Consider the following 25,283-nt stretch of genomic DNA (forward strand, 5'->3'; position numbering starts at 1 on the left):
TCAAAAGCTTCGACAAATATCTCGGTGTTCATCTTTGCGAAGTTCCACGCACACAAAGAACGCCGGGCTGGTGCACACCGATGCATTGATTGGGGTGCTGGAACGTTAGTGTAAATCCGGTGTTTAAAGCTACAGCCCTGTTTTCTCTGGCATTTCGAGAATCCGTTGTTCTCTGGAGTCTCGGTGAGGCATGCCCAATCAAAGTTCCCTGGAATTGAAGTCTTTCCTAACCCAGGATTCCTCCCTCTGCGCCTAAGACAACGTCCTCCAGAGCATGAAGTCTGCATGACTAAAACCTATTGGCAGAGCAACGCATGACGGCGCGAAATATCAAAATATAAGAAATTTGAAGTTAAACCACGTAGGAGTCAGTGGCAACCATATATAATTAGAAAAGTCAGTAAAGATGCAGTTCCAAAAAATTTCGAAATTTTTAATTAGGTGTAATATCAAGGTTCTGTTGACTCTGCTGTGGCTCAAAAATATGAATTTTCCTGGAATACTGCAACTATGTTAAGTTGTTACAGGGAAGCCGTCTAAGAATGAAGTGGTATGAGATGAGAACACGCTTCATTGGTTTGTCCAGGTTTCAAAGTAGTTCGGCACCTAAGTTGCGAGTTCCATAATCAACTCAAATTCAGACAATTTGACTCATTTTGGTTGCAGAAATTTCGCATTGTGTACGTAGAGTTGAAATCCATCCTTCTAGGCGGTCTAGTTAAATTCGAAGGACCCTATGCCAAAATAAAGTCAGAACACACGTGCGACTTAATCGAGGTCGATTTGGTAGGAATCTAAAAGTAGCATTCTTATCTCAACCTTTTATTCTGACCAGATTGGAGGGGAAGGGAGGCGGAATACCTTCATTTGAACGTAGGAATACCGCGATAATACAGGATTTGATCTTTTTAACATCTTTTATTACATTGCTAAACATAGAATACATACCTATCAATAATATAATTGTCATGCGAGTATACAATAAATAAAAGGATAAAAAAACCTAATCAGTAATAATTTACATAGGAATCTCTAGGATATATTTATATAATCGCAAAGCCGCCCTAATTCAGATGACAATAATACAAAAGGGTGAAATTTATTGGTTTCGTAAAACTACTTTTAGTGATTTATTCGATGAGATCGTGTGTACAACGACGGTCCACTATGGCCCATAACAGTAGTTGGAAAGCTCCTTATAGGTGCATGGCTTCTTGCAGCATTCATCAGACACCCCGTGTCGTTTCCGCCGAACTCGTGGTGATAGCACTCCACCCGTCAATTTTGATATGAAAGGTATTGATTGGTACTCGTAGACACTATGGTCCTCAATTTGCGCATTGTAGCTTCCCTGGAGAGGCGCTAAAATGAGAAGACAAGCAACTGTGTTAGGGTCGCCATTGGTTCGGGTGATAGTTTAAAAATCTAAGAAGCTAATGAATGTGCGAAGGAAGATAAAAAGAAAAAAGAAAAATATCACTTTTCATGTAAACCTTAATCACCTGTTAATCTTCCGAATCCATTGTAATTGTTTTTGCAAAGTGTTCTCAGTGTGTCAGCAAGCTCACGTCCACAAAACCTTTTGCTGGTAGCCTCCGTTGCGAGAATTGCAATTAATCCAATGATAAGTAACGCATGGAGGGAACAGTTGAAAGATAGAGCCATCTGTAATTAAAAATTGTCTAATTAAAAAAGGATCTAATCTGGTCAAGGTTTTTTATGGACTATTCAGACTATTCAGAAACGGTTATACTCATTGGCATGAAATTTGGTGAGAAGGGTGGGACTGTGAGCGGCAACGTATGCAGTAAATAGCATCTTTTTCCATTCAGTTTAAGAAGGCTCCCAACACATGCAGAAGGGGGTTTCGACTTTTTTCACCAAATATAGTCCTGCGCTATAACGAACGAATAGTCTCGATGATTACTTTCCAACCCTGGCCTTATTTTTGACATATTTTGTAAAGGGGGAGTGCTCACGTATTTCATGGAGTTATCGTCAGAAAATATCTAACCTAAAAATTTAAAAAATTCCGAATTTGCCTCTTTATGATATTTAGGCCTCAAAATACCGATATCTACTCAAATAAAATGATGAGGATTTTGAAAAATGACCGATTTTATTCAGTTCTTAAGTTGAAAAACTTTCTTTTTTGACTTCCCTTTTAAAGGTGAAGGCGGAGAGCTGTTCTGTATGCTCCAACAATAGTCAGTCGTCATGTGTGCGTTCCAGTAGCCTTGATGAAGGAACATTCATCGTACGAAGGTTTTAGTGGAAACGCTCGCCCTATTATTTACTTAGATTCCTAAAATGGGCGAGAAAACAGTCCAGATGGTTGTGAAAAAGGGTAAATTGAGGCTAATGTTACATCCGACATGTTGAGAATCATTAGAAGTTTTCTTATTTCCTAAAAAAAAAATTGAACATTACATGCACTTTTATCAATCTTTGCCATAGTGCCCGTAAAATATGAGTCTTTTATTAACGATCTTATCTGTGGCCTGTCAAAAGTCGGTTTACTGTCTGTCTGTCTATCACACGCATTTTTCTTAGAAACTGTTACACCGATTAACACCAAATTTGGTAGAAAAGTGAACGCTCACACACACAGTGAGTTATATCATTCTACATGGAATTTAAGAGAGAGCCTCCATACATGCACAAGAGGAGTGTGAATTGTTTTTTCACCAAATATAGTCATGTGTCCATAGGCGACACATTCACATAGGAAATGTTCCGTGGATTCCGCTTTCTTATTACAGGAGGGACACGTACCATCTTGAGTAATTCCTATTCTGAACATATGCCCAGCTAGTGAATTATGGCCTGTCAGAATGCCCACAACACACCTGCAAGTCCTCCTGCTTTTCGACAGGATAAACTTTGCGGTACGTATGTTCGGTTCTGGCAGGAAAAGTTTAGTGTGTCGAGCAGCATTTAGGCTCTGCCACCTGTCATTATGGGAAGCTTGTTCCCAGTTTTTGAAAACAGACTTAGCCAATGCTACTGATACTCCAATTGCTGGCTCCGGTCCCGGCATAGGTGAGATTGACCCCTCTTTCGCTAAAGCATCCGAGATTTCATTTCCCTCTACGCCACAGTAACCAGGTACTCAGAGTAGTTCCACTGTGTCGTTTCTGCATTCCTGAACGATTTTCGAGGTGATCAAAGGACAACTCAATGCCCTCAATGCAGCTTGGCTGTCACTGCAGATTGCGATGCGCCTGCCCTTCAACCGCTCGTCAATCACCCAGTCTGCCGCCCTTAGAATCGCATAAATTTCGGCTTGAAAAACCGTTGCATATTGTCCCAAAGGAAAAGCCCCACTTCTCGTTTTTATTCGAGAGGTAGACTCCTGCTCCAGAACCCTCTTCTGTTTTTGAGCCATCGGTATAGAAGACTTCCGTATATCCTGCCACGCATTCCTCTGGGCCTTCCCAGTCCTCTCTACGCTTCAGGGTAACTTTATATCTTCTACCAAACAGATGTACGGGGACACGAAAATCGGAAGGCATTGTAAGAACTGGATTCAGTCCTCCCAGTAGCTCTTCCAATGCTCTGTGCCCCCCTTCCCCCACATCTGTTGTTTCCCCATAGATCTAATCGAATTAGTCTATGAGCTGCTCTCATTGCAATGCTTTGAATAAATATATCCAGGAGCTGCAAATTGAGTAGTGCATTCAGAGCTGCGCCGGATGTTGTGCTCATGGCACCAGTGATACCCAGACACACAGTTCTTTGCAGTGCGGCTAGTTTACGATGAAAACCTTTTTGTCTCATCTTAACCCACCACACTACGGATGCATAGGGCATCACAATCATAAAATCAAATTAAAATGAAAAGTCCAGTAGTACTGAGCGAATTTTCTTGCTATGGATTATTTTCGAAAAATGTCTTGAAAACTAGTACAGAATTAGATAGTTTTCTACTTATAAATAGGAAGAAAAGCGCAAAATTGTTTGTACCCGGAGTGTCCAGCCCTCGGTTTCTCCACTTGTTTTCTCTTCCAGAGGTGAAACTCGTTGAAAACAAAATTACCCATACGTTGTCAGAATTTTTATCCATTAAAATCAGTTTCCGACTCCTATCATGAATCTAAAGTAGGTATTACTTTGAACAGTGAAGAAGATGAGGTTTCTCTAGCTTACACTTTTATCGCCAATCGATTGATCTTGAAACCGTGTGTTTCAAGCCTCTCCCAGTCCCTCCTTTCTACACTGAATGCACCCTATTATACCTTAATTGCAACTATATTTTCTGGTTCTGTCTTCCAGACCTCATCAGCATCATTAACGGCGCAACAACTGGTATTCGGCCTAGGCATGCCTTAGTAAGGAACTCCAAACATACCCGTTTTACTCAGGCAGGCTCTGCCACGCCCTTATAGACTTATCGGGCAGGATCTTCCTAACCCGTACGGATTACCGTGACTCGCCCAACGCAACCATTGGCGCGGATTTTACTCACAACTAGACGGTCGTGGTATCGCGTATAAATTTCATCGTTATAGAGGCTTCTTCCATCCTCCAAAGATTCTTGTCTCGAATGCGGCCAAGAGTTAGCAATTTTTCTTGTTAAGGACCCAGGTCATAAGGACATAAGGACTGGCAAGATCATTGTCTTGTACAGTAATAGGTTTGACCCTATAGTAGTGTAGTTTTTGTAAGCTGAAATAGACTCTATTGGCAGCCGTGCACGGATTTCATTGTCAAAGCTGTTATCGGTTGTGATGTTCGAGTCTAAATAGGAGGAATTATCAAGATCTCTGCTTGTTTGGTCTTTGGTACTGACGTTACCATGCATTTCCTTTTGCCTTCATTAATATGCAGCTCAAGATCTCGCACCAATCGTCGGCTGCTCGATTCGGGTGAAAGTAGATTGTAGGTTGTTTCTCCCATAATTTCAAGCATAGGTCGGTATTTGGGTGGACTTGAAGAGGGTGGTGTTCCTCTCACTTACTTCAGCATCACGGATTAGGTTTTCCAGGGTCAAGTTGAAGAGAATGCATGATAGGGTATCCCCTTGTCTTAGACCGTTGCTAATGGTGGATGGTCTTGAGAGTGATCCTGCTGCTTTTATCTAGCCCGGCACATTGGTCAGCGTCTGTCCAGTCAGTCTTATCCTTTTGGTCGGGATACCGAATTCTCTCATGGGGACGCGCACCGCTTAACCTTGCTCTGTTATCATAAGCGACCTAGAAGTCGACGGAAAGATGATGCAACTGACCAACGACCATATTCCAACAATTTGTTCATCGCTTGCTAAATCTTGGAAAACAGAAGCCTGTCAAACTGGATGACTATCTCAAGAGTCTATCTGAGGTCTTTGGATTAAGCATGTTCGCTGGTAATGTTCTAGTCCTTGTGGAAGGGAATTCTAGACATCAATTTAAACAGATTTTGCTAAGTGTAAAGTCTGGAATCAAAGCTTGTGAGTAGGATGTAGAGTCGAAAAATACAAAGTCGAAATCCAAAGTGTTGTGGAAAAGAAACTTCACTGATACCTGGTTTCTTCAATGAGTAGGCCCAACCTTATTGTGCAAATGCGGACTATTTGTGGCGGACTGCGTGGGCAAAGGTATCTGACTGACTATTCTATCTAGATCACTTTCGGAGCAAATTGTTACACATCGAAAGTTTTATCAATGGGTGCATATATAAAGGATGGGATGATATGTTTGTGTTTGACGACATACGCTTTCGACCAGGTCTGATGTTGGTAGACTACCTGACGGAGAACTCGGCGGAATGGTTCAGGGCTGAGTCTCAAAATTGGCCGGCAGGAAGGAAGCACAACTATGTAGATGCGCTGGAGACGATATACCAGGCGAACACATGGGGTCAGTCTATCTTCCAAAACCACATCGATAAATAAGCTTCTAAATTTGATAATTGCCTCTCCACAAAGGTTGTCGAAGGTTTTCAAAAGCAAAGCAGAATGCAAAAAAAACTTCCTCACAATCGTGTTGGATGGCTGATCTCTGAAGTTGATCAGTAACAACGAGCGCTGTTATACACACGGTGCAATCAAACAAAATGTGATGATCTTATACTAAAACGTTTCCGTGAGCCTCCTGAAAATGCTAGTCTGTTTCGTTCGGCAACCGGTTACGATCTATGTGAAGTACTCTCATTTGCGTGAGTGAAAAAAAATGTCGTCGGTACGCATAACGAAACTCCATCAACGGTCATTTATAAAAATTGAATGTGAAAATTTATATGTTGCGGGAGGTGTGTGATGAGACCTTGGATCACTCCATGACTTTTAGGTGCTCGGCAAAATTTAAAGGCGGGTCAAGAATCGGTGGAAAATGATGCACGTGCGGGACGACCGCGTACGTCCACGGGGTCAACAAACGCCTCTACCGTGGCGGGCGATAATTATCGACGAGGATCGACGCTTAACATTATAATGTTAATGTGTTATAATGTGAAAACTATCGAAAACGTCTGTGTAACGTATTACGCAAAAAAATTTATGGAAAGAAACATATATGCGCGCGTTGGGTTGAGTTTGCAAGATAATGAGCCTCTGTTGTGTCTGTATTGGGCGAATATGGTTGAGAAACACGGTCACATGCTGTTTACTCTCCTAATACGAGTTCTCCAGAAGCCCAAGGAACCCATGAGGGGAGTCGGTTTCATGCGCTTTACGACGAGATCTCCTAAGGGTTGGCAATGGCATTGGCAAGTGTGTGTGACAAGTGAAGAGGAGGAAGAGGTCAAATCATTAATGGAACCAATCATCAGAACTAAGATAGCAAAAGTAAACCTCTTCCAGCAATACCTTTGCATCTTGGGTCTATAATGATCTGCCAAGAAAAGAAGGTAATTTGGGGCTTCCCTTGTCAATAAGCAAGAGCTTACATTGCCCTAAATCCCAAATTAAAATACATATGTCTTCCAGAGAGACTAATTGGAGACATCATGGCCATCCAAGGGAGAACTCGTAAGGTGGGTGTGGTATCGAACTTCTGTTAGAGCGTGGCGCTACCACTTCTTCTCGGTTGTGATGAGAGCGCACACAACGAGATTTGGAGAAGCGGCGATCCCAACGAAGAAATTAATCCTTATTTTTACTTTTAAATTTGTAATGTAAATACACAATATGTCAACAGTCTATCACTAGTCAAGACGCCTTAAACATATAGAGTATACTTTCGTGGAAAGTTTGAGAGAAACTCTCTATGTCGGATCATAGATTAGAATAATAACGAATTCTAGGAGAACACCTGAGAAATAACGTGACTCATCTAGAAGTTGGTGGTGATATTAGACAAGACCGCCATAGCGTAAGGGTATTCTGGCCTGTAGGTGCATCACTAAGTCTATGAGAACATATCGGTCGGCATCCTTAGAGGTCGCTTTCCACTTCACTCTAGTCAGGGCTGCTGAGTATAAATTTTGTGTTGAAAGTTTTGTTATGATTAACCATATCAACTATGACAATAATGCAATTGTATTTGATTGCCTCTTACAGTGTCCTTGTAGTGTACCGTTACGGTCTTGAATGAAGTGCTCTAACACAAGATCCAATATGGATTGTCGCGCCAACGATTATTATTATTTAAAGTTAAAAGAAGATATAAAATTTTGTAAAAATTAAATTCCGAATTTCGGAACTTCACTGAGACCGAAACGTCAACAACGCTTCGGATAGATGCTGACTTGATGCCAAAGACATTTGGTTACTGAAAAGGGTTTATGATTAGTCTCTGGAATGAGTGCCCGTTCCTCGACAACTGTATCGGGGTCACCAGGATGCTTGCTTCCTCCAACTAGAGTTCTAGCAATATAAGCTGGGCATTTGGGGTCTAATCGAAGTAAGATGCTGGAATTCGTTTCCCTCTTGCCACACTAAAGGTAATGTACTTTTGTACTCTGGAAAGCCAGACGCAATCTGGTGTCGGATGTTTTCTGGCGGCTACTGTAAGGTGCGATCTCTCGACCTGGGGTTTCTGATAGGAACCTAACTGCAAGATTCCAGTCTGGAGTAAAGAGCATGTCAATTGCACCAACGAAGACTTCCAGTATAGTGGGAAAGGAACCTTTCCACGAGCAATTGCACGCAGTTCAAAAGAGGTTTTCTAAAGGTGACATTGTGATCGTAATAGGTGATCTGAATGTCAAGCTGGGCTTTGACAACACCTTGCTCGAGCATGTGATGGGGAAACACTGTCTAAGTGGAAAAAACGATAATTGTGGGATGTTTGTGGCTTTCTGCAACTTCCACCACTTCATCATTGGTGGCTCATTGTTCGAGTAAAGAGTTTGCTATAATGTCAGTTGGGTTTCAACTGACCGACACTGATCAGATTGACCACTTTGCAGTAGATTTAATATTTGTCTCCAGGATGTGTGATGGTCGCTTACGTTCGCTTGGGTGTTGGGTCTGCCACTTCTCGCAGGGTTGCAGAACTGCAACCCCCAAGTCCAATATCGACTGTTTTCCCAGAGAGTGTGCTTCGTTTTGAGTGCGACAATTGGAAGGATATCTGCGTACCCCTTGCCGTTGCAAATAGAATAGATAAAATAATCCTGGAACGCATCAAGGAAACTTCGAATGCTCAACACCCTACGGATCAGTTTGGAACAGTGAGCGGAGTTTAGATCTTTGTACGAGGGGGATTTCAATGGAGTATGACATTTTTCCTCAAACACCTCGAGTACAATGAAGACATCTCCATGCTATCTCACCGAGCCATAGACCATTTGGCGAAGCTCTGGATTTGGAAAACCATCAACAAAATCAAGATTCTCAGTATGCCAGGCCATGGCACTCTCCCTGCATTAACAGGTAAAGCATCGAAGGCGGTGATAAATTTGTATCTCTAGGAAGCATGGTTTCTGTCGACGGTGGCACCGAAGTGGATGTCGCCTGACGCATTGGTATTGCTAGATACATTCGCTGCTTTGTCTAAGATCTGGAAAAGCATTTATTTCAACACCAAGATCGAGTTGAAACTGTTCTGTGCATGAACACTAGACTAAACACTGGAGGGTGACCACCACTGTTAGTCGAGAGCTCGTCACCACTTTTCTACAACATCTGACCTGATACTATTTCAAAGAAAGAACGCTCAGGCCTGTCACCCGTATACAATATGATCGGAAGACGGAAGTGGCAATGGATAAGTTACACATTAAGAAGGGCGACAATTGCGTTGTGGGCCTCGCCATGTAGTAGAACCTACTTTCCCAAAATGGCCGAATGCGTCGCCTCAAGAGCACCTGGCGCAGAACAGTAGAGGAGGAGTGCGGGCAACTCGGCAAGGCTTGGGGGAACTAAAACGTATTTCAGGTGACCGTGAACAAAGGCGCGTAGGTGTGGTTGACACGCTATACCCCACCAAGAGCTGAATGTCAGTCATATATCAATAATTTCAACATTTGTTGTTAGGATTTCAGGTGTCCTCAAGCAACACTTAGAGAGGTAACATAAATTGCGAAAGCTATATATGCTACAAAAAGTAGCTTTTGATGTATTGAGCGGCTATCAGCCGCCATCACGATTTGATTTGGGAAATAGAAAAGAAGTAGAATTCCTTTTTTTTCTGAAAGATCAGAAAAGTAATTTGTTAAAACTACATATGTTTTTTTTGTGTCAACTGGTGTTTCCTCTACATCTATTTTTCTGTTTGGTCTGGTCAAATATGACAGCAAAATTGGTATTCGTTTTTAATATTATACAAGTCGGGAAACCGGAAGCTGCACGCTTCAGGTATAAAACGTTTTGTGTATTTCTTTTATAAAGACATTTGAGTGCGCATTGGTCCCATTAGTACGTATCACGTAAAATATGCATCTATTATGTGAGAATATCCACATACAGTATTGAATTTGGAAAGAAGCGTAAACTTTGACCTATTACAACTTTGTTAATAGTAGTGCGATTTCTACCAAACTGGGTAGGATCGCGCCCTATATTATAGCCTACATTGTTACAATTTCGTGGTACTAGAATGAATTTCAGGGGAGTTTTGCAGCCAATTGGTAAAAATTATAGTAATATACTATTATTAACTTTATTTGAATAGAAATCGGCATGGGGGTCTTTCGGAGCCTAGCCACCATATAGTGGCAGCCTCTTGGTTTTTTCAGTTCTTTCGGTTGGGTGGTTTCTAAGAATGGGTCCATTAAAGAAATGATTACTTTCGATCCCCCGCACTCCCCACCGTTCCAACAAATGTCAAAACTAAGACCAGCTCCGGGAAGTACTACTACTAATCGAGACCATTTAATTAATACCCCATATGACTATATTTGATTGGAAAAAAATGTACAAACATACGGAATAGGTTAGTATACCTACTTTCATTTCGATTTCCAAAGGTAATATTGTATTTGCTCTCCCCAGGCTTCCGCTCAAGCCATACTCTAATGTTGAGAATGGGTTTGTGCCTTCAGCAACCCGCATCTGCGTTGACAAAGATTATCCAACTCTGACCTTTCCGAATTCCTGTACTCTGTGCGCCCCTCCATACGTCTTGCACAGCACCTTCAAAGCCATCAACCGGTAAGCAAATGTCGCCACAAGTGACGCGTAAAGCAGAATGGATCGCACCACTCAGGGCGCAAATATAGGACAACATTTTTGCAAGTGCCACGGTGTCAGTGGCTGCCCTTTGACATTTATAATCTAGGTGTTCACTAAATCTCAGTTTGGCAGCAATCATTTCCCTCAGGTATTTGATAAATAATGGTACAGCAGCCCCCAAAAACCAGAACACCTTTTGCCAGATTCAATACCATCCTTATTGCATCTATTGTAGAGTGAGCGTTCCGCAAGCCATATTGGCTACTTTCAACGATGGGTAGTATTCTGTTGTAGACGACTCTCCTCATCATTCTCCCCATCGTATCCAACAGACAGATCGGGCGATATGATGCTGGGTCGTCAGGTTTCAACTTTTGCTTTTTCCGCTGAACAGGGAATAAGTCTTTTTTTAGGCACGCCCCAAAGGCGTTAACAAGTTTGGGCCTAGTCTTCACTATCAGCTTTACAACTTTGTTAGGGATCTTATTGTCACCGAGCCTACTACATATTTTCCTCAGATCCTCCTCAGCTACTGGAGGCACAATATTATGCATTCGTTGAACAGAACCAGAGTTTGTCTTCCCCTGTTTTTGTGGTGAGCAAACAACAATAATATCTTTCAGAAGACGCGAGCAGGTCACCTGAGACGATTTTCATACTCTTTTGATTGCCACCTTGTAGGCTCCGCCCCAAGGATTCATATCGGCAAGGTCGCACAACTGTTTCAAGCAGTTTTTGTTTATTCCCCCGAATGGCCTTTGTTCGGCGGCCATTCCGTTGTCTGCCTCCTAAGCCTCTGGCGCATCCTACAAATCAATATGCACCAACCGCTCACGAGTTGCTAGTGCAGTTCGCTGTGGAGACCAAAGCTGATTTAGTATTCATCAGTGAGCAGTATCAAAACAAGGGCCCAGTTTCATGGCACCCTGACATATCAGGTACCGCTGCCATCTGGGTTCGGGACGGCATCCACCTTAGGGTTCTTGCCCAAGGCCGAGGGGACGGCTTTGTCTGGATTCGGTGTTCAGGGATAACGTTTTTTAGTGTCTATCTTACGCCGAATGAGACAATGCCGGACTTTCGTCGGAGGCTTGATGCTTTGGAGGACGCTATCTTAAGTACGGATGGGATCCTGGTCAGGGGTGACTTCAATGCTAGGGCACTTGAATGGGGCATGCCTCATATAGATTCCAGAGGGAAATGAATTCTGGAAATGGCGGCGAGAACAGGACTGGTAGTTCTAAACACCGGATCCACCCCAACGTTTCGACGCCTGGGCTGTGAGGGAAGCATTCCAGACGTAATCTTCGCGTCGGAATCACTGGTGTTGCTGGTGCACGGGTGGCGAGTTCTGGAAGACTTCTCGGCAAGTGACCACCAATACATTGCTTTTAAAGTGGTGGACACAAACTCTCGGTGTGCGCCACCCTGGCGATCTTTCTGTGCATGGAACACCGGGAAGTTTGTCGAAACTCTGGGCACAGGTGGGGCCACACTGGAGGGTACTCCTGGGGGCGGAGGCGCCGCAGCTGACACTGTCGTAAATTTAGTTATGAATCTGATAACGACGGTCTGTGGAGCCTCCATGCCCAGGAAGGCATCGACGCGCGGCAAACCTCCCATGTATTGGCGGACAGTGGAAATCACAGAGCTCCGGAAGGAGTGTCACAGGCTCCGCCGCTTAACACAACGTCTAGGCGGCCGGGAGGAGGCATGTACCATAATGATGGAGTACAAATCAGCCAAAAGGAGACTCCGCAGCGCAATAAACAAGAATAAAGCTCGCTACTGGCAAGATCTGGTCGACGAGGTGAATGGGGATCCCTGGTGACTCGACTATAAACTGGTAACCCGAAAAATCGGGGCTCTGCGGAAACCCTGTTCACTTAAGGCCGAGCAGATGGATCAAATTGTAAGGGCACTCTTCCCTGCGCAGTCCGTATGGGATGATGACGTCGCTGCGAAGAGCGCAGAGGACTGTCCACTTTTCTCTATAAAAGAGTTGGAACAGGCAGTCCTCTCTATCAAAAACAAAAAGGCGCCACGACCCGTTGGTATTCGAGCAGAGGTATACAAACTGGTATTCCAACACCGGCCAGACCTACTGCTCGGTGCATTCAACGCTTGCCTGAAAGAGGGCATTTTCCCTGCTCGTTGGAGGGTGGCGAGGCTTGCGCTGATCCATAAAGGGAAAGGCGAACCCGAATTGCCGAAGTGCTCGAAAAGCTCATCAGAAGTAGACTCGCTGAAGCGATACGTGCTGCCGGAGATTTATCTCCCCGGATGGAAAGACATTCTAGGCACACTAGACAATACTTTCCACGTGCCGCACTATCTCTTACGGATTTTGAGGGACTACCTGAGGCACCGCTCCCTGCTCTATGAAACACTAGAGGGTCAAAGGAGGATGGAGGTCACGTCAGAGGTAGCACAGGGATCCATCCTAGGGCGGGACCTCTGGAACGCTACCTATGACAGTGTACTTAAACTCGACATGCCAGAAGAGTCGTGCCTGGTCGGCTATGCAGATGATGTCGCAGCGCTTGTTGCTGGACGCACTGTCGAACAGGGCCAAAACAGACTTGGCATATTGATGCGACGGGCAAGCGGATGGATGACTACTCATGATTTCAACCTTGCACTGGAAAAAACCAAAATAGTCATCCTAACTAAAAGGAGAATTCCGACCCTGCATCCCATATCGTTCGGCGAGTCGATAATCGATTCAAAATCAGCGGTAAAGTACCTCGGGTTGACTCTTGACGCAAAGATGAGCTTTTTTGAGCAAATCAAAGCAGCAGCGAACAAGACTGCAACTAAAGTTTCGGCGTTAAGTAGGCTAATGGCAAACATTGGGGTCCTACGTCTAGCAGGCGATGTCTCCTGATGAGTTCAACGCAGTTTGTCCTGCTCTACGGTGCAGAGGTATGGGCTGACGCTCTTAAAAGGGAGGTATATCGTAAACGTCTTGCGCAAGTACATAGATGGGGAGCTTTATGGGTGGTGTCTGCGTACCGCATTGTCTCCGAACCGGCCGTGATGGTGATCGTGGGAGTGATCCCCGTTGCCCTTCTTGCTAAGGAGCGTCAAGCCATATACAAGCGCAAGGGAGATGAGCCAAGGGAAGTGGTTGCTCGCGAAGAATGGCAAGGCACTCTAGACGAGTGGCAGCTCTCGCGGCAAAATGAAACTAGAGGCAGATGGACTGCGCGGCTCATCGGCAACTTAGGTGTGTTGCTGAATAGGAAGCATGGTGACTATTTGCTTACCCAATTTTTAAGTGGGCATGGAGGTTTTCAGTCTCACCTGCACAAGATTGGAAAGGCGCGATTTCCGGATTGTGTGTTTTGCAATGGAGTTGTGGACGACGCCCACCACACTTTTTTTTCTTTGGAAGGTGGGATGGGGTTCGTTTGCAGCTCTACTTAAACACAGGGGATCTCTCTCTAGACAACATTGTCGAAGAGATGCCGAGGAATGCTGACAGGTGGAACCGTGTTGCCCATTACGTTCGGGCCCTTCTCGTTGCTAAGAAGATAGAGCTCGACCGGTGGAGGAGCCGGATGGCAGGGGGTTCCTTGAACTGACAGTTCCCTTTCTCCTCTCCCCTCCCGTTGGTGAAAGGAATTCCTTGATTTGAAGGTTCCGCAAGGCGAGAGTGTTCGGGGACGAGACCGAAGTAATGTGACAAACGGTTCCAGGCTAGCTCTCTGACGATGGGGAGGTGTTTAGTTGGTAGTCCGACGATGTACCGAACCGGGAGTCCAACACTGTGTGCGTAAATGCATTAACCTACCGTATCTATTAAAAAAGCCTCTGGCGAAGACTCCTCGCCCAAACAACACGTGGGGAAATATCTAATACCAATTGAGAGACTCGAATACCTAGAAGTAGAAGGTAGCCTAAATTGTTGGTGGGTTAAAGGACAAATCGATATTTTGTAGTTGTGATAGATGGTGATGGGACTCAATAGTTTTTCACGACGAAGTGGAAATCCATCTGATTGTTACCATTCTAGAATAAATGTGGTTCAATTAAAAGCTACAAACACTGATTCACATGGATCGTGGTATAAAAAGCAATGCCAATAAAAATCCAAAATCCAGAAGATATTGCACGGAAGAAGCGATCAAATGGTTCTCTAAATATGGCATATGTGGCCAAAAAAATACTTTAGCCTAAAGAGGGGAAATCTTCCAATTGTTTTCATTAAAAAAGATTCGCTAATAAACATACTCTAGACTCAACAATAACATTCTTTTGTGTTTGAAATCCGAGAAAAAAAAACAAGAAAGAGATTGAGATATAGTGGCCGAGAAAGTACGAGTATAACGCCAATCAACAACAATAACAGAAACACTCGGCACTGACCAACTTTTTTTCCCAAAAAGAACATATTTATTCATAGTAATTGGACAGTAAGAGTCGTGTCGCTAATCAAAAGGAAGGGAAACACTTTCAAAAAGATACAATGGGGAAAACCTTTCAGCTTTTTTCCCCAAACATGTATTTCGGAAGGTTTTTGCAAGACAATCAGTTGCGGGGCCCGAACCTCAAGGTAGAAGCCTCTGAGTCGAATTGGGAATTGGGTATGCAAGGACCATTGTTTCATAAAGGCGTAGGGGGAGAAACCATAAATATCTGTAACTATTGATTTAGAAATTGACAGTGGTTCGTTGATTCTAGCTAGGAACAAGTTCGTGAAGGGCCATATTTGTTCGGCAATTTAAACAGAAAATTTAGAGATAGAACCGGCTATTTTTGGGGGTCTTAGATTAGGGTGCCCTATAGTTTTCGACCCCCATGTTGTTCACCATTTCTGTATTTGGATGACGAATTCACAGGTGATTTTCCGACCTCTTCGGACCGATAATAATTAGAAATACGAGTTTATATAATAGTTATCGTGAAATTCAACTGAACTGAGGGCTAGCGTGGGGGAAGTATATCGAACAAAGACGACAGAGCTGTTGATTTCTCAATGAAGAATGATATAAGTTATTAAATCAATCATTAGAATCGAATCATATATAAGTGTGCATCCACGCCAGGAATCACGTAGCTACGAAGCAATAAAAAACTAATGGTTTCAGGTCTTTCCACTTCTACTTGGAAAACTATTAGCCACTAACACTTCACAAACATTACGAATGAAAATGAATAAATTTTCTGAACGAAAGATGCATAAAAATTATAAAACTTTTCAATACGCGGTTCTGTTGATTTGCAGAATTTTTTATTTAGTTCGCTGAGCAATTTGGAAAACCTTTATTAAAAAAAATCCCAGAACATTAGACTTAGAAGTGCAAAATCTAGAGTTATCAATTTCAGGCACAATTTCACTTTTACTTCAATTTTATTATCTTATCTAGAAAGGGCTAGTTGCGTGCTCCAGAAAAGTACTGTCCATTAAACTCAGTGTTAGCTACGAAACCTTTTTCACTCACTTTACATTTCAATGGCTGCAACGCTGTGGGGTAAACAGTAAGTTCTATAGGCATTCGCTTCGAGAGCCAGGACCTTCAATCGGGAGTTCAACCTGCACCTAGAGTGGTTCCAAGGTTCACATTTTCACTGATCACACACTGGTAAGGTATCGACCTGATCCGGACCACTGGAATTCACTGTTTCAGTATGAGCACTGGGTCGAGCTTCCAAACACTTGCACGTGAGCCTCGCACTGAACGGATCACACGATGAGCAGATAGGGCAGCAGCCGCAGTACCAGCACCGTGGACCGATCGGGGTATTATAAAACGCGATCCAAGTCACGGACCGATTCCAGCGAGATCGTCTTGTGAGGGCCCTCTTGCACGCTCGAAAGTACATTTCAAAAGAACGCACTCGTGCTACTGATCTTGCGATCGGGCTCCAGCACGGGATGCTGCGCTGGGTCTGCCGCGGGGATGCACGTTTCCGAGTATATGGCAGCGACTGGCTACTCGCGATACTGGAGACGCTGCATCTGCTGAGTCTATTTGCAAAGCCTGCAATTGCTGCTAGGGGTACTCTCCGCGGGTTTATGTGGGTGGCGTGGTGATGGATGCTCCATAAGACTGAGGCCAGATGCAATGAGACGTGATGCTGATGATTAATTGACTATGCGAGACAACTTTTATGGTTGTAATTGGTTTTATGGGCCCGCTGAGCCACGAATGATGGGCTAGTGGCTCTTCAACGCGAATTTCACTTTGGAAAGGCAACGAGCTGCCTTAAATGTCCAATACCCAATAATCTGGTTGGGAAAAACATCAGATAAGGAGTTGAAGCCGTGTAAACTTGAAATTATATGCTCAGCCTGCAGTGGGACGAGTATGAGTAGTGACTCCTTATCTACTTTTCAACTGGCCGTGGGCTGTGCAACATTGTAACCAATAGAGCCTACATTTGAGCACTATGAACTCATCGATATTGCAAACAGATTCCTAAGGGCTTTGTGCACAATAAAGGAAGAACCAATCTGTAGTCTAAGTTGAGTTGTTTTTGCTTTTCAATCCAGCAGTACCTTCGGAAGAGAAAATATGGGAATCGATTTACTTTAGAATCATAAAAACGCCTCATGAGCAAATTGGCACTATGTTGATGCAACTTCTAACCCCTCAACCCCATTAAAACAACTCTGATCCCTTCTTCCGTGAGATAGATCTAGAAATCCACTTTCAGAATAACTTTCTTGCAGCAGAAATCCATTTAGAGTGGAAATTTGTGAGTAACCTGATATTTTTGGAAGCTAAATCGCTAGATCTTATGGTAATCAAAGACAAACCTGCATACGCTTCTTAATACCAGTATTGATGGCGGCAGAGAACTCACCCTTCTCAGATCGATGCTTAGTTCGTGAGTTCCAGCGTTATAGACATTCTAGGTGTAGTAAAGTAAAACGGTGGAATAGATTCCGCGCCTTATTTCCATTTTTGACCGAAATCATTTCTATAGTGCAATATAACAAAACCCTCAAAGATCGTTTTTAAAACAAAACAGATTTTTTTTAATGATCAGCATTTTGAATTTATCTAAATTGAAACGCACTGAAGAGCGCGCGTTATGCCTTGCGACGTCACAATCAATCATCATCATTATCGTCAACGGCGCAACAACCGGTATCCGATCTAGGCCTGCCTTAATAAGGAACTCCAGATCCGATTTTGCGCCGAGGTCCACCAATTCGATATCCCTAAAAGCTGTCTGGTGTCCTGGCTTATGCCATCGTTTCATCTCAGCCAGGGTCTGCTTCGTGCCCTTATAGACTTTTCGGGCTGGATCATCCTCATCCATACGGATTAAGTGAGCCGCCCATCGCAACCTGTTTAGCCGGATTTTATCCACAACCAGACGGTCACGGCATCGCTTACAGATTTCGTCGTTATGTACGCTACGGAATCCTCATGTAGGGGGCCAAAAATTCTTCGGAGGATTCTTCTCTCGAACGGGGCCAAGAGTCCGGTTCTTGCTAAGAACCCAAGTCTCCGAGGAATACATGAGGACTGGCAAGATCATTGTCTTGTACAGCTTTGACCCTATGGTGAGACATTTCGAGCGGAACAGTTTTTGTAAGCCGAAATAGGCCAGGCTAGGCTAGGACGTCACAATCAATATCAAACTTTAGTAGACTGGCAGTTGCTTAACTTAATTTAGCGCGTGAAATGTCAAGAAGGACAGTAAAATGTTGTTTCATGCCTTGTTGCACAACTAATTCCATAAACATCCCACTGAAAGCTTTTTTTGCTGTCCCGCCATCGTTCGACGAAATAATGTTTCTTTGCAGTCAGGTCTATATTATTTATATCACACTGGGAAAATTCGATTAGCAGTGCAAAATTACAAAGGTGGCCTAGTTGGACAAGCATTTTGCAGAAAGAGCCTAATACAAATCAAGTCACAGAAGAGATATCGCAGAATATTCAACCAGCCCAAGGTTTGAATCCTGGTCGATGAGAATCCGCTATTTTGGTGGTCTGCCAATCACCGCATTTTATTTCCCGGCTTGTAAGAATTAAATTTTTGAAGCATTATAATTGAAAAATGCGCGCTCTGAATTAGCCTTTTTCAACTGACATGTTGGTTGGACAGTTCGGAATTTTTAAAAGGAAAAATAGTAAAATAAAGGTAGGGGTCAAGCAATGGACTACAGGATAGGCTGACGCCAGATACAAGTCTCTGGGAGGCAACCTGTCCCTCTCTGAGGATGATATGTGGCTGGGGGCTAACGTATCCCTCTTCCACAGTGATATGTGGCTCTCCACGAGCCAAGTCTCTCGTCTACTAAGACCATTAGTGAGTGGTGATAGCCGCACCCCGTATCGCACACAAACTGGCCCACCAGGCGGAGGCATATCTCCGAATCACTGAGAGTCAGGCGATCTCACCCAAAAAGGGAGAAATTAGGAGGTGGAGCAGTGGAGCCAAGGTCAGTATTGGTCTTCTGCGAGGACCGCAACCCACAAAAGCCACTGTTCAAAGAGCAGGGACAAGGAAAACTATGTCTTAAATTAGTATATCAGACTTCAGGAAAGAGACAGACGTCATTGGCGCGGGTGCTAATTGCTACCTAGGTTATCTGCAGGAAGGTCTGAAATCAGAAGAGACCCTTAAGAAGGCGTCAGGAGCAGGAAACTATCGAAGACCTTGTCGTTAGGCAGATGTGCAAGGAATGGTGTACGAAGCTTGTGTTCGCCGAGATATGCAATGCTCAATGGAGGACACTGCGAAATGGCTTAGGACTATAGTTCCTAAATTACGAGGCTGGGCAGGAACAGAATTATTGACGTGTACTGGGGACGATATACCAGGGTGACATTGTTTCTTACCAAAGCCACTGCGCTAGCCACGGATTATTTTATGGGGCAAAGGTCCTCACGATCGGGGTAAATGACCGAGGGCAGGATCAAGCAGAGAAGTAAACCTGCTGGTTAAGGTAGTCTTCATACCGAAGCCAGAAAAAGATGGCTATTCTAATAAAAAGAACTTTAGACAGATCAGCTTGACTTCATTTTTGCTGAAAGGTTTGGAAAGACTGGTTGAGTTTCATGAAAGGTTGTCTTCAAGGAGGTGTGCTATCGCCACTTCTGTGGAGCATGTTGATCCACTCATTACTATGCGAACTGCAAAATCTGCCAATACACGCTCAAGATTATGCAGATGACGTGGCTGTACTAACTGTTGGTCGAGATCGCGAAACGATGTGTAGAAATACACAATGCGCCGTTGATTTGATAGACAATTGGGGCCTCAGGCCTCAGAATCCAAATAAAACCACAATGGTATTATTTACCAAAAGGACTAAACTGAATGGTCTTTGCCTTCCAGAGATGAGGGGTACAATCCTTCAACTCTCCGAAGAAGTGAAATATCTGGGAGTTATTCTAGACAAGAAGCTACTTTGGAAAGAACCTGCAGAGGTAAAGATGAAACGAGCTCTTACAGCTTATGGGGTGTGTAAGCGGACATGGGGAAACAATGAACATGGGGGACACAGAGCATTGGAAGAGTTATTGTGAGAACTAGATCCAGTTTTCGCAATGTCTTCTCCCGAATCCGAATACATCGGGTTGGTAGAAGAGACATGAATTTATCTTGAGACGAAGAGAAAACTGGGACGAAGCAGAATAATGCGCGTCAAGAAATACTAACGTCTTCTACACCGATGGCGCAAAAAGAGAACAGGCTTTTGGAGCAAGAGTCTACCTCTCGAATAAAAATGAGAATTGAGCTTTCCCTTTGGGACAATATACAACGGTCTTTCAGTGAAGTGTATGCGATTCTAAGGGCGGCAACCTTGATGATTGACGAGCGGTTGAAGGGCAAGCGAACCGCAATCTGTAGCGGTAGTTAAGCTGAATTGAAGCGTTGAGTAGTCCTTAAAGCTTTAAAGAATTCTGTAAAGGAATGGGGGGGATACAAACCACATAAGTAACCAGGCTATTCAAAGCTATAGCCAAAGGCAGGATATTATCTTCTGTCTGTCAGAAAAAGGAAGATGGAATATTTACCGACAATGAGGGGGACAGAGTGTACCTGCTTCTCAGAATTCATTTTCTGTGGTCCTACTCCACGCGTACGTCGAAAAATTTTCTGCCGATTACTACAACAATAGACAGAAGGGGAAATAAAGAAAATTGGGAACTAGCAAAAGAGGTATTTTTGGGAGTTATAGTAAGAATGAGAGTAGGAACCTTTAAATCACTGAAATCAGCCAGAGTAGCTGGCTTCTTCTCAGCGCTATTCCAGAGAGGCTTAGAAATCATCTTAGAGTTTCCGAAACCGGGTAAAAAGGATCTAAACGACTAAATCTTTCAGGCCAATTCGCTGTTTCATGAGTAATCTCCAACATAACTGTGAACAAGCTTACCAGGTAGAACTGTCAACCGAAACTGCCGAAAGAAATAGCATTGTGTGTTATTATATATTGAAGGAGCGTTCAATAACGCATCGCACACAGAGATACAAAATATCCTGATCCGCAGGGGACTGAGGACCAGCCTGACTGTCCGGAGGGCTAAATATTAGAGAGTAGGCAAATAGAAGTACCGACAGGTATAAATTCTACTCAAGGTTGTCCACAGGGGGTGGTACCATCATAACTTATGTGGAGTATGGTAGTGGATGAATTCCTGGATGAGCTAACAAATACTGGAATACAGATCCACATTCACGATGGCGACATTGTTTTAATCTGTAGAAACAAATATGAAGACACCCTATGTGATAGAATCCAAACTGGACTAAAAGTTACTAGTACCTAGTGCAGAAAGGCGGGACTGTGCATTAATTAAGTTGCATTGCATGGGCGTGAAACGAGAAACAGAGAAAAAATATTTGGAAAATACACTGAAGCAACAATTACTCTGTAAGATGCATGTTGGAAACACTTGTTGGAAATATTCGTTTTGAGAATGATAGGGTCCTAAGACCGCATCAACTTAATGCTGGACCGGACCAAATGGGGAGCAACTTACTCCCTCTTTTCTGGTCCACGGACACCTCGCTTAGGGCTTGCACCCAAACTTTTCAAAAAAAGTCAAGCGATGACGGCTTTGCGCTTTCTTACCAGGGCAGAGGCAAATCGTCAGACGCTGCCTCACCTCTGGCCTGGGAGCAGCGTGATCATAGGGGCTCGCAGATGTTGAGTGCTCCTTTATATAATTCGTAGAACACGACGTGGCTACGAATTATATTGAGGGAGGAAAGAGGGAGTAAGTTGCTCCCCATTTGGTCCGGTCCAGCATTAAGTTGATGCGGACTTAGGACCCCATCATTCTCAAAACGAATATTTTCAGCTCTGGCCAAGCTCTGGTCAATAAGACGGATTTGCGCTCAATATAATTCGCAGCCATGTCGTGTTCTACGAATTATATAAAGGAACACTCAACATCTGCGAGCCGTTACGGTCACGCTGCTCCCAGGGCAGAGGTGAGGCAGCGTCTGACGATTTGCCTCTGGCCTGGTAAGAAACCGTAAAGCCGTCATCGCTTGACTTTTTTTGACTTGTTGGAAAGCTAAAAAGGCCCTGGAGACTTGCAGGTCAATAGCAAAAAAAGATGGGGTTGCACCCCGAAGATACTACTTTGCATATACACGCAATAGTAAGGCCTATGATTACCTGTTTTCTTTTTCTTTAATCTTTGCCCCGTTCACAAGCGAGGTCGGGTCGTCGTGATCGGGGGCGCCACTTTATTCTGTCATTTGCTTGACCTGGATATAGTCGCGAGGCTGTCAACTCACCATCCAACGTATCCACCTTCCATCGACTTCGATATTCAGACCAAGCTTGCCAAGTGAATTCTCCATTCTCTTTCTCGCAATTTTTTCACGATCGGTGTAACCGTATGACGGATATTCTCATATTGGATGTAATTATGGCGCGTTACGCCAGTAGTCCAACAGCTGCCAGGAGTATCAATGAGGGGAGTTGCCTAGATAGAAAGAAAGTTGATGTTGTTTCTAGGCGGTACCACGAATTACTGATACCAAGAGATAGCATGAGAACGACGTTTCATTTTGATAAGAAGTTTGAAACACATTGGAGCAACAGGGGAAACTGGAAGAGAACTGCCATTGACATACGACTTAAATCAGTAACTGCTTACTTGGTACACTGGTGGATCCCTTACAGCAGAGGGAGGAGGCACGAGGGTCGTTGATGTAAGAAAAATGTACTTTGAACCAATGGGTAAGCATAATAGCATATTCCAGGCGGGGATATATACATAGACAGATGTGCCTGCCTCAAACTCGAAAGGAGCTGTAGGCGGCATAATATTGCTATTCTGACCGATAGCCAAGCGGCTGTCAAGGCACTTAAGTCAGACCAGGTAAACTCCAAACTAGGATGGAAATGCCTTGAATGACATGCACAGTCGGCTCGTACAAAAAGGTCTGGATATTCTCTGTTCCAGGCCATGTTAAGTTAGAAGACAATGGGGGAGCGGACGAACAGGCCAGGAAGGAAGCAAAGACGCCTCTACACGGACCAGAACCCTTGGGCGAACCTATCAGGAATGTAGCAATCCAGGGCAGGGGGAATACTCCATAATCCAAGCGCACAGAAGATTGTTTAAACCCCACTAACAAGAACCTCCGCATTATAGTAAGAATACTCACAGGTCACTGCCGACTAAACTATCACCTGGCGAAGCTAGGGATATCTACGAGTACTGCCTCCAGGTTCTGTGTAGAGTGTGATGCAACCTCTGCACAAGTTCCGGGACAGTGTCTACACTTGGGGAAAGTAAGTCGGGACACCTCGAAAAAAATTTAATACTTGGAAGTAGGGAATATATTATATTAAAATTCCTGACGGTTATAGACTCGCTTGACTTACTTTAGTTAATAAGTACACTATAACGAGTAAGAGGGGCAGAATAGTTCTTTCAGGACGTAGTGCAACTTCCATTAAAAGTGTAATAATAAAGTAAAGAATTCAATTTGAAATTTGCTCGTATCGGTTGAGTGAGAGGTCCTGAAAATTGATCCTGAACATCGCAAATTAAAACAGAAAATTTGTCATTTAAGATGTGTTTAAAGTTTTCTTCCTGAATTTCGAAAAATGCCAAAAAGGAAAATTTTTCGGTAGCGTTCAGGATGTTCTACCGATAGCCACTTTACCCCTTTGATGCTGATCATACTTTATGTAAACCTTGCTGACTGGACAAATCCCGCTGCTTGCAGGTAAGTCCATGGTTGAGTATACTAATTTCTTTGATTTTATTTTCTCTTCTATTTTTTATGAGTTCTTTCTTCTTCTTTTGAAAATTTTTATTTGATTATTATTTTTTTGATTTTGTTTGGATTATAGTTATGAAGCAGGGATAAGTTTTTAATTTGAGGACCCTTTTTCCCTCCTCCCCTCAAAGCCCATTACGGGACATCCTCTCATATTATAGCCTGATGATGCCAAGGGGAGGGCCTCATGGGCATCTGAGGCAGGCGAAGCATTGATCGTTGATTGCGACACTCGGATCCGAAATTTTACGGTACCGCGGGTTCGGTCGAGTCGTATTTTTTTCTTATCTCCAGCTTTAGCTCGTGTGTTATATTTCGATAGGTATGCTTGATATCTCCACGTCTGTTTGGTTTTTAGGTTATAGTGCAGACCCACCAGGGCTTAAGGATGCGTGAACTTTTGTTAAACGGCGTGTACAAAAGGCCACACCCCGAATACCTGTTCGAAAAAGCTCATCCTTGCATCGAGCATCCATCCGAGGTGCTTAACCATGGGTTTTGATACGATTATTGACTCGCCGATCGATGTGGGATGCAAGGTGGGAATTTTATTTTTAGTCAGAGTGACTACTTCATAAGTAGCCATCCATCAGCTTACCCCTGCCATTTTCGCCGTTCACCAATACATAGAAGGTTTGCTACGTCACAATGAATTCCTGGGCATGGAAGCTTCGCACACTGTCTGTATCAGGTTCATAATTAGATTAACGACAATGTCAGCTGCTACACCATCACCCCCAGAGCGCGACTCCACCTGCTCCAAGAGGTTCGACAAATCGCTCGATGTTCACTTTCGCGGTGTTCCATGCGCAGAAGAGACATCGTTTTGGTCCACACCGGGAATGAACGTTGGGGTGAATCCGGAGTTTAAAACTATGAGCTCTGTTCTCGCTGCTATTTCGAGAATCCGTTTCAATCACTTGTGTATTGTGGTGCAGTTGTGGCTGTGATTCATTACGGCAGGACATTGCTAGGCTGACTCAAATCGGCACTCGCAATGCCAGTAGACGGGTGCAAACTAAAATGCAAAGGGTTTACCGGAACTAACCAGAACGTCCCTAGTGAGACACTCGTGGTTGAAATTTTGGACACATTAAAGCAGAACTAACATTGGCATCGCGGTTACCAATGTGGTATTCGACTAAAGAAGGGGTAAGGAAAGCTATTGCACCAGATACGAAGGAGGACGAAAAACAGGAGTTGTACGCTAAGAAAAAAATCACAGTCACAGCCTAATTGAGGTGAGTCGGCAGAGGGCTTGCAAACTTGATAAAAGTGGGAGAAGACTGGGCGGCTTGTGGGTGTTGCTAATGTGACACCAAAAGGACCTGAAGTTTCCGCCAGCCATTGCAACCTCAACACAAGCCAGTTACACTTTCCCACACTTAGAAATCGCCGGCTCGCAGAACGAAGCTGAGATCAGTACGGCTTCCGGAAGTCTTGTATTTCTTTTTTTATGGATCTCAGTGGCGAACAGAAGGAGTATGAGCGGAGGGACCTGGGAGAGAATGTCACGTAACATCGA

General features: G+C 43.8%; 1 protein-coding gene across 1 annotated transcript in view; it reads right to left on the reverse strand.

The window, feature by feature from the left end:
* Window positions 1-905: 905 nt before the first annotated feature.
* LOC119654012 overlaps window positions 906-25,283 on the reverse strand; it is a 42,533-nt gene continuing 18,155 nt past the window's right edge. The window contains exons 4-6 of the mRNA XM_038059175.1: window positions 15,985-16,007; window positions 1,503-1,665; window positions 906-1,362 (exon numbers count right to left, since the gene is read on the reverse strand). Of these exons, the coding sequence (XP_037915103.1) occupies window positions 1,166-1,362; window positions 1,503-1,665; window positions 15,985-16,007 (383 nt within the window). The 3' untranslated portion in view covers window positions 906-1,165. The remainder of the gene's footprint in view (window positions 1,363-1,502; window positions 1,666-15,984; window positions 16,008-25,283) is intronic.

This window comes from Hermetia illucens, chromosome 4 (assembly GCF_905115235.1).
Source record: "Hermetia illucens chromosome 4, iHerIll2.2.curated.20191125, whole genome shotgun sequence".
Taxonomy (NCBI): domain Eukaryota; kingdom Metazoa; phylum Arthropoda; class Insecta; order Diptera; family Stratiomyidae; genus Hermetia; species Hermetia illucens.